This window comes from Scyliorhinus canicula, chromosome 29, assembly GCF_902713615.1.
Source record: "Scyliorhinus canicula chromosome 29, sScyCan1.1, whole genome shotgun sequence".
In the NCBI taxonomy this organism is placed as follows: Eukaryota; Metazoa; Chordata; class Chondrichthyes; order Carcharhiniformes; family Scyliorhinidae; genus Scyliorhinus; species Scyliorhinus canicula.
The window spans coordinates 14,635,063-14,643,901 of record NC_052174.1 but is presented as its reverse complement, the minus strand read 5'-3'; the positions used below and the strand labels follow the sequence as shown (position 1 = coordinate 14,643,901).

At 50.9% G+C, this 8,839-nt stretch overlaps 1 protein-coding gene across 1 annotated transcript in view; it reads right to left on the bottom strand.

The window, feature by feature from the left end:
* Nucleotides 1-777: 777 nt before the first annotated feature.
* The window catches only part of LOC119958349, a 52,262-nt gene continuing 44,200 nt past the window's right edge, over nt 778-8,839 (bottom strand). Inside the window, exons 10-11 of the mRNA XM_038786797.1 lie at nt 6,065-6,115; nt 778-1,639 (exon numbers count right to left, since the gene is read on the bottom strand). Of these exons, the coding sequence (XP_038642725.1) occupies nt 1,529-1,639; nt 6,065-6,115 (162 nt within the window). The 3' untranslated portion in view covers nt 778-1,528. The remainder of the gene's footprint in view (nt 1,640-6,064; nt 6,116-8,839) is intronic.

Here is an 8,839-nt window from a genome sequence, read left to right as displayed (position 1 = left end):
ACCACGCAGAGGGGGGGGGGGGGGGGGGGCCTATAGAATTACAACCACAGAATTTTAATGCACACAATTGATCATCATCCAAGTACAGCAGCGTTAAACATGGGCGATGCAACTTACCAGCGCAGAGATGGAATACCTCCCCACTGTCAACATCAAGCACTTCAAAGTCACTACAGCATGGATTGATAACCAAGTAGAGCTCCCTCAACATTGTCCCGACAAAAGTCCCTTCACCCCAAACGTGGGACGTCGGTCCCTAGCGACAGTTCCATTTCCTGTACCTGTCGCTGCTGCGGTTTGAGTGAGGTTGGTTTTGAGGTATGGGACTCAGGCTCACAAAGTGGTGGTTTGCTCCAGACAGGACCGTCGCAGACGGGAGAGTCCTTCATGCTCTTCTTGGGTCTGCGCTCCATCTGAACTCGTGTCAAAAAAGTGGGAAGTCAGCAAAGCAGTCTGAGCCCGCAATCGGGACGGACAGCGTTAGGGGAACATGCAGAAGATTGTTTGCTTTAATGCTTCTTGTGTTGGACATTTTTAACCCCTCCCTCCCCCATACAAAAACACGTACTCACATAGTACTACCAAACTGTGTGGAGACGTAGAGAGATACTTGGCGAGTGTTACAATTATTATAATCTAACTGATCAAACCTTTACTATGAGTGTAGTATTGTCGGGAGATGGCACCACTTTGTGGTGAGGTACACGAGGTTTATGGTGATTGGCTACTGCATTTCTCGTCTCCTTTCAAAAAAATCAAACCTAAACGCTTTACAAATCCACTTTTGGTCACAATATTATGTCCCAGCATTTTTTTTCTCAAACATATAAACCGAAAAAGACACCGAAGAGAACAAAACACCGAACAACATCTTTAAAGGGGATTTGGAAAGTGATTAACCGCCACTTACGGGCTCTATCGACCGGGTGTCAATAGACGCAACTTTCCTTGTCTTGTTGGCCTGTGATGCCAGTGTAACGTACATGACAGGCAGCAGCATGATGCTTTCCCCCCCCCCCCCTTCCCCCTTCCCAAAGTCGGAAGGCGCTCGCTGCACCAAGCAGGGAAAATAATCCCACGTGACAGGCAAGCCCGGGATCAAATCTGACGGTCCAGAGGAAAAGTAGCCGATCCCGCATAATCACCTCCTCGACCTGCTTCCAACCCAGCCGTCGGGACAGCTGCAAAGATGCTAAAATAATCCAACGCCATCCCGTCCGCATGTTGCTGTCATTTCAGTTGTGTGATCCTGGTGTGATAATACAATACAGCTAACCAGAATTTCAAAATCGAACAACACTTAAATAACTGAGAAAATATGGCATAGAAAAGAAAAAGTTTGGTTTTTTTTTTCTTAAAAAAAAAAGAAGAAGAGGAAAAAAGGTTTCACGTTTCAACACATTTGAAGACCGGGATTGTTTTAATCGCGTCTTCTTAACTTGCACCCAACGCTGTAATGTTCAATGTTCACGGAAGGGTGCGTCTGTCTGGTCTAGGTTTGTGTTGGCCTCCTCTGGGACGGGGCACCTCACACGGTGAGCTTGCAGTTGCAAAGTTCCTTGTAGATCTGACGGCGGAGCTTGGGCATGTCCTGCTGGGTGAAGTTGAAGGGGTGGCCCAGAGCCAGACACTTACAGAACTGAAACGGCAAAAATGTCACATTCAAGGATTTGAAACATTTTTAAAGTGATCTCCCTCTCTTCCCCCCCCCACCACCCAACGTCCTCTACCCCCTGTACCGATTATTAATTCTGGTATACGACCTAGAAACAAGCCCAGCCAGTCCCGGCTTGTGTTTCTGCCCTACTCGAGCAACCTTTCTCAATTAAATCACCGTCAACCCTATGTTAACTTCTCCCTCATATGCTTGTTTTAAACCATCAACCCTGTGGGAGACAGTTCCAATTTCACACCACTCTTCGGCCTGAAGAATCGAATGGGTTTCATGGTGTCATTCTTATACCGATGAGCTCTGATTAATGCTCTCCTCCACAACAGAAAACATTATACACGCTATCAAAACCGTGGCAGGTGTGAGGTTAAACAATGTGTACAGTGACAGACGTCTTGTGCAAAGGGTTCCACAGACAAGCCTGGCAGATTTGGCATAATTGGGAGTGAGAGCAATATGGAGCGAAAGAGATGAAGAACCTAACTTAGTACGGTTTCCTTTAACTAAAACATTTGTCATTCAACATGTTTCAAATACTATGCCTCACAGGCAAAAGGGTATTAACCAGTTGGATGCTGAAGTCATAGGTTAAGATAAATCGAGGGGTTCACCGTTATAAAGAGGCACATATCACCGCGAGAACTTTTTTTATAAACCAGGCCCATTGCAGCCAAAAGATTAGCGAAGATTCCCGGTGAAGGGTGGGGATTCCGTTTGGGGCCCTGTTTAACAGATGGCTTTTGGATAGAAAACTGGTGTAAGTTGTAATAGACGGGGTTCCTTCGCTCGCAGGGTCAGTGGAAGGGAGCACGGCAGTATTTATGGACGGATTATGGCGGAGGATTCTGTGTCGGTGGATGAGGCTAAGGCCAGGTGGGGGGAGGAGATGGGGCCGGTATTGGATGACGAGGTGCGGAGTGAAGCTTGCCGAGGGTGAACTCTACATCCTCGTGGGCGAGGCTTGGCTCAATCCAACTCAACGTAGTTTATAGGGCGCACCTGACTAAGTCCAGAATGAGTCACTTTGTTACAGGGATGGAAGCCGAGCGATGATACAGGGATGGAAGACGAGCGATGATACAGGGATGGAAGCCGAGCGATGATACAGGGATGGAAGGCGAGCGATGATACAGGGATGGAAGCCGAGCGATGATACAGGGATGGAAGCCGAGCGATGATACAGGGATGGAAGACGAGCGATGATACAGGGATGGAAGACGAGCGATGATACAGGGATGGAAGCCGAGCGATGATACAGGGATGGAAGACGAGCGATGATACAGGGATGGAAGACGAGCGATGATACAGGGATGGAAGACGAGCGATGATACAGGGATGGAAGACGAGCGATGATACAGGGATGGAAGACGAGCGATGATACAGGGATGGAAGACGAGCGATGATACAGGGATGGAAGCCGAGCGATGATACAGGGATGGAAGCCGAGCGATGATACAGGGATGGAAGCCGAGCGATGATACAGGGATGGAAGGCGAGCGATGATACAGGGACGGAAGCCGAGCGATGATACAGGGATGGAAGACGAGCGATGATACAGGGATGGAAGACGAGCGATGATACAGGGATGGAAGCCGAGTGATGATACAGGGGCGGAAGACGAGCGATGATACAGGGATGGAAGACGAGCGATGATACAGGGATGGAAGACGAGCGATGATACAGGGATGGAAACCGAGCGATGATACAGGGATGGAAACCGAGCGATGATACAGGGATGGAAACCGAGCGATAATACAGGGATCGAAGACGAGCGATGATACAGGGATGGAAGAAGAGCGATGATACAGGGATGGAAGGCGAGCGATGATACAGGGATGGAAGCCGAGCGATAATACAGGGATGGAAGCCGAGCGATGATACAGGGATGGAAGGCGAGCGATGATACAGGGATGGAGGATGAGTGATGCGCAAGAGGCCCGGCCAACCATGTGCCCATGTTGTGGTCATGGCCCAAGCTTGTGGGTCTCTGGTCGCCTTGTCGGCGATTCCGAAGATTGAGCAGGAGCCCTGTCCCTTCCTGGCCATATTTGGGGTTACAGACCCGGAGCTGCAGACGGGCAAAGGGGGAGTTGAGTGTGGGGGGAGATGGGGGGGGGGGGGGGGGTTGGGGAGGGAGGTGTTGGGGGAGGGGGGTTGGGTGGGGGAGAGGGGTTGGGTGGGGCAAGGGGTTGGATGTGGGGGGAGGAGGGTTGGGGAGGGAGGTGTTGGGGAGGGGGGTTGGGTGTGGGGGGGAGGGGTTGGGTGTGGGGGGGAGGGGTTGGGTGTGGGGGGAGGGGTTGGGTGTGGGGGGAGGGGAGTTGGGTGTGGGGGAGGGGAGTTGGGTGTGGGGGAGGGGGGTTGGGGTGTGGGGGGAGGGGTTGGGTGTGGGGGGAGGGGGTTGGGTGTGGGGGAGGGGGGTTGGGTGTGGGGGAGGGGGGTTGGGGAGGGTGTGGGGGGAGGGGGGTTGGGTGTGGGGGGAGGGGTTGGGTGTGGGGGGGGGGTGGGAGGTGTAGGGGGGTTGGGTGTGGGGGGGGTGGGAGGGTGTAGGGGGGGTGGGTGTGGGGGGGGGGGTTGGGTGTGGGGGGGGGGGGTTGGGTGTGGGGGGGGGGAGGCAGGGGGATTGGTTACTCGAGGTGACACTCTAGTGATAAATCTCAGGTTGATTCTCCAATGCAAAGTGTCAATCCAGTTCCTTCAAAATCGGTGGTCTCAGAACAGACCCAGGGCTTTCACAAGCAGGGCTGTGTTCTGGGAGTCCCGAGTCAATATATTTAACAATATGCCTGTGGATTGAAGATGCACCTTTGATTACAAAAGCCAGACAGAATTGGGAAATCACTGACGCATTAGGTTGCCTCTGCTGACAGGAAGGTTACGCGAAGGTTAATCAAGGCCAATCCACCCTAACCTGCACATCTTTGGACTGTGGGAGGAAACCGGAGCACCCGGAGGAAACCCACGCACACACGGGGAGAAGGTGCAAGACTCAACACAGACAATGACCCAGCCGGGAATCGAACCTGGGACCCTGGCGCTGTGAGGCAGCAGTGCTAACCGCTGTGCTGCCGTGTTGCCCATTTAACTCTCAAAGCATGGACTGAGAGGAAATTGAACCGAGATCTTTAAAACATTGAACTGCTGCCATAAATGGATGAGCTGTTTGAACAATAAGGGCAGCACGGTAGCATGGTGGTTAGCATAAATGCTTCACAGCTCCAGGGTCCCAGGTTCGATTCCCGGCTGGGTCACTGTCTGTGTGGAATCTGCACGTCCTCCCCGTGTGTGCGTGGGTTTCCTCCGGGTGCTCCGGTTTCCTCCCACAGTCCAAAGATATGCAGGTTAGGTGGATTGGCCATGATAAATTGCCCGTAGTGTCCTAAAAAAGTAAGGTTAAGGGGGGGGGTTGTTGGGTTACGGGTATAGGGTGGATACATGGGTTTGAGTAGGGTGATCATGGCTCGGCACAACATCGAGGGCCGAAGGGCCTGTTCTGTGCTGTACTGTTCTATGTTCTAAGACAGGTTCGGGAGAATCACGGGATGTACGCGTGGGATGCAGAAGCAGAGAACAAGGTTAACCATTGGGAGGTTCATCTTTTCAGAGTCACTCAACTCAGGAACAAGTTGTCTCGACAGTACGATTCAACGGCAGCAAGCAAACGGGAGTCAATTCACCAATCACATGGATTTCACCTCTGGAATTGGAGAGCTATTTCCCGGACTTCAAGAGACTGGGATGAGTGGGACTGGTCGGGGGGAGAAAGGTGCTGCTGCAAAGTTACACCATGACGATGTAAAACAGGATCTGCGGGGAGGGAGGGAACTGGGCCCTTAACTGAAAAGATTATATTACATTCTGAGGACAGGTGACCGAGACTAGGCTTGTGATCGCTTGAATATTGAAAGTTAAGGGATGAGCTATTTGAGGCGTTTAAAAATGTATTAAAGGATTTCATAGGATAGAAACTAATTTCTCTGGTAGAAGAGACAAGGGGACCTAACTGTAAAATTCAAGCCTCCCTCTTCAGGGGTGATGTCAGGGAGCATTAACTCACACGGAGCGGAGAGATCTGAAAGTCTTTGACTCAAAAGATGTTTGAGGCTCGGGGGGGGGGGGGAGGTGCCAAATGGTAATCTCGACAGTCCAGACTGTGATGTCTATGGGTAAGGGCGATTAAGGATACGTAACTAAGGTCGGTTAATGGGAGCCAGTTTGTAGAGCTCAAGGGGACCTGTTCCTGTGTATCTGTCCTTTTCGGGATGTTTGACCATCATGTTACGAGGCTGGGGAAGCAGAGAGGCCACACTACAGAGGGTGAAGGGGGCCAGGCCAACAACTCGGATTTTGGGCAGAGTAAGTGAGCTTTCCTCGACCCACGGCCATTCCACGCACCTGCAGTACAAAGGCTCCGCAATCGCTGTCGTTGTTTTGCCTTGCAACGTTCTGCAAAAGGGAAATGAAGACAATCAGCTCATACGTCCAATCGCAGAGTCCGAGGTAACTTTACAACACACACACACAGGGCACGTTATTCTCACAGGTGGAGATCACAAGTTACGGGAACTGATCAAAAGGAAACGTTAATTCGCAACATTAAAAAATAAAAATCTTGCTTGAAATGAATATATTGCACACAAACGTCAGCAACTTCGGCATTGGCCACATTCCTACTCAATCCTGTCCCAACAAAGGACTCTCAGATATCGCTCAGATGGAGGGATGGAACCCACGCCTGCAGCTGCAATTCTCCACACCAGCTTTGTGCGCAGGTGCCAAATGGAAGATCCCACAAGAATAGACACAACACCTTTAGTTCAAGTACACACTAATTTCTGCAGGGAGGGTGGGTCACTTGCTCAGTAGATGCTGGGATAAGCCCGGCTCTTCATCACGCTTCCCTTTACCAAACAAAATTAAAGAGGTAAGATAACGAGAGAGAGAGAGAGACTGGAAGAGAGAGAGTGAGAGACTGGGAGAGAGAGAGAGAGAGACTGGAAGAGAGAGAGAGACTGGAAGAGAGAGAGAGAGACTGGGAGAGAGAGAGAGAGAGAGACTGGAGGGAGAGAGAGACTGGGAGAGAGAGGAGAGAGAGAGAGAGACTGGGATAGAGAGAGAGAGAGACTGGGATAGAGAGACTGAGAGAGAGAGAGACTGGGAGACAGAGAGAGACTGGGATAGAGAGAGAGAGAGACTGGGCGAGAGAGAGAGAGACTGGGATAGAGAGGGAGAGACTGGGAGAGAGAGAGAGACTGGGAGAGAGAGAGGGAGACAGAGAGAGAGAGACTGGGACAGAGATAGACTGGGATAGAGAGAGAGAGACTGGGAGAGGGAGAGAGACTGGGAGAGGGAGAGAGGCTGGGGGAGAGAGAGAGAGACTGGGATAGAGAGAGAGACTGGGAGAGAGAGAGAGACTGGGATAGAGAGAGAGAGAGACTGGGATAGAGAGACTGGGACAGAGAGAGACTGGGATAGAGAGAGAGAGAGACTGGGAGAGAGAGAGAGAGACTGGGATAGAGAGAGAGACTGGGAGAGAGAGAGACTGGGAGAGAGAGGGAGACAGAGAGAGAGACTGGGACAGAGAGAGAGAGAGACTGGGATAGAGAGAGAGACTGGGAGAGACAGAGAGAGACTGGAAGAGAGAGAGAGACAGAGATGGGATAGAGAGAGAGAGAGAGAGACTGGGATAGAGAGAGAGAGAGACTGGGACAGAGAGAGAGAGACGGAGAGAGAGAAACTGGGAGAGAAAGACTGGGAGAGAGAGAGAGACTGGGATAGAGAGAGAGCGAGACTGAGAGAGAGAGAGAGAAACTGGCAGAGAAAGGGACTGGGAGAGAGGGAGATAAACTGGGAGAGAGAGAAAAACTGGGTGAGAGAGAGAGAGACTGGGATAGAGAGACTGCGGGAGAGAGACTGGGACAGAGAGAGGGGGAGACTGGGAGAGAGACTGGGATAGAGAAAGAGTGTGAGTGAGTGTGTGATAGAGCTTGTGATAGTGTGTGAGAGAGAGTGAATGAGAGAGAGGGAGTGTGAGAGGGAATTTGAGGGAATGAGAGGGAGTGAGAGAGGGAGACGGAGAGAGACTGGGATAGAGAGAGACAGAGAGTGTATGATCGAGAGTGTGAGAGATAGCTAGTGAGAGAGAGAGACTGGGGTAGAGTTAGAGTGTGTGAGAGAGAGGAGTGAGAGAGATAGAGAGACAGACAGCGAGAAAGAGAGACAGACAGACAGAGAGAGACACAGACCAGAGAGAGAGGGAGAGACAGACGGACAGAGAGAGACAGACAGACAGTGTGAGAGAGTATGATAGAGCGAGTGAAAATCAAATGAAATGAGTGAGAGGGTGTGAGAGATAGTGAGAGAGACAGAAAGTGTGTGAGAGTGTGTGATTGTGAGAGGGAATGTGGGAGAGGGAGTGAGAGAGAGAGGGTGTGAGAGATAGTGAGAGAGACAGAAAGAGTGCGAGTGTGAGAGAGAGTGTGTGATAGAGCATGTGATAGTGTGAGGGAATGTGGGAGAGGGAATGAGAGAGGGTGTGAGAGATAGAGAGACTGGGATAGAGAGACAGAGAGAGTGTATGATAGAGAGCGAGAGACAGTGAGAGAGAGAGGGAGGGTGAGAGAGCGAGACTGGGATAGAGTTAGAGTGTGTGAGAGAGCGAGTCTGAGAGAAGGAGTGAGAGACAGAGATAGACAGAAAGAGAGAGACAGACAGAAAGACAGACAGAAAGAGAGAAAGACAGAGAGAGAGAGACAGACAGACCGAGAGAGAGAGAGACAGACAGACAGACTGACAGAGGATAGACAGAGAGACAGACTGAGGATCGTGGGATTATATTCATTGGAGTTTAGGAGGTTGAGGGGAGATCTAATAGAAACTTACAAGATAATGAATGGCTTGGATAGGATGGACGTAGGGAAGTTGTTTCCATTAGCAGGGGAGACTAGGACGCGGGGGCACAGCCTTAGAATAAAAGGGAGTCACTTTAGAACAGAGATGAGGAGAAATTTCTTCAGCCAGAGAGTGGTAGGTCTGTGGAATTCATTGCCACAGAGGGCGGTGGAGGCCGGGACATTGAGTGTCTTTAAGACAGAAATTGATAAATTCTTGATTTCTCGAGGAATTAAGGGCTATGGTGAGAGAGCGGGTAAATGGAGTTGAAATCAACCA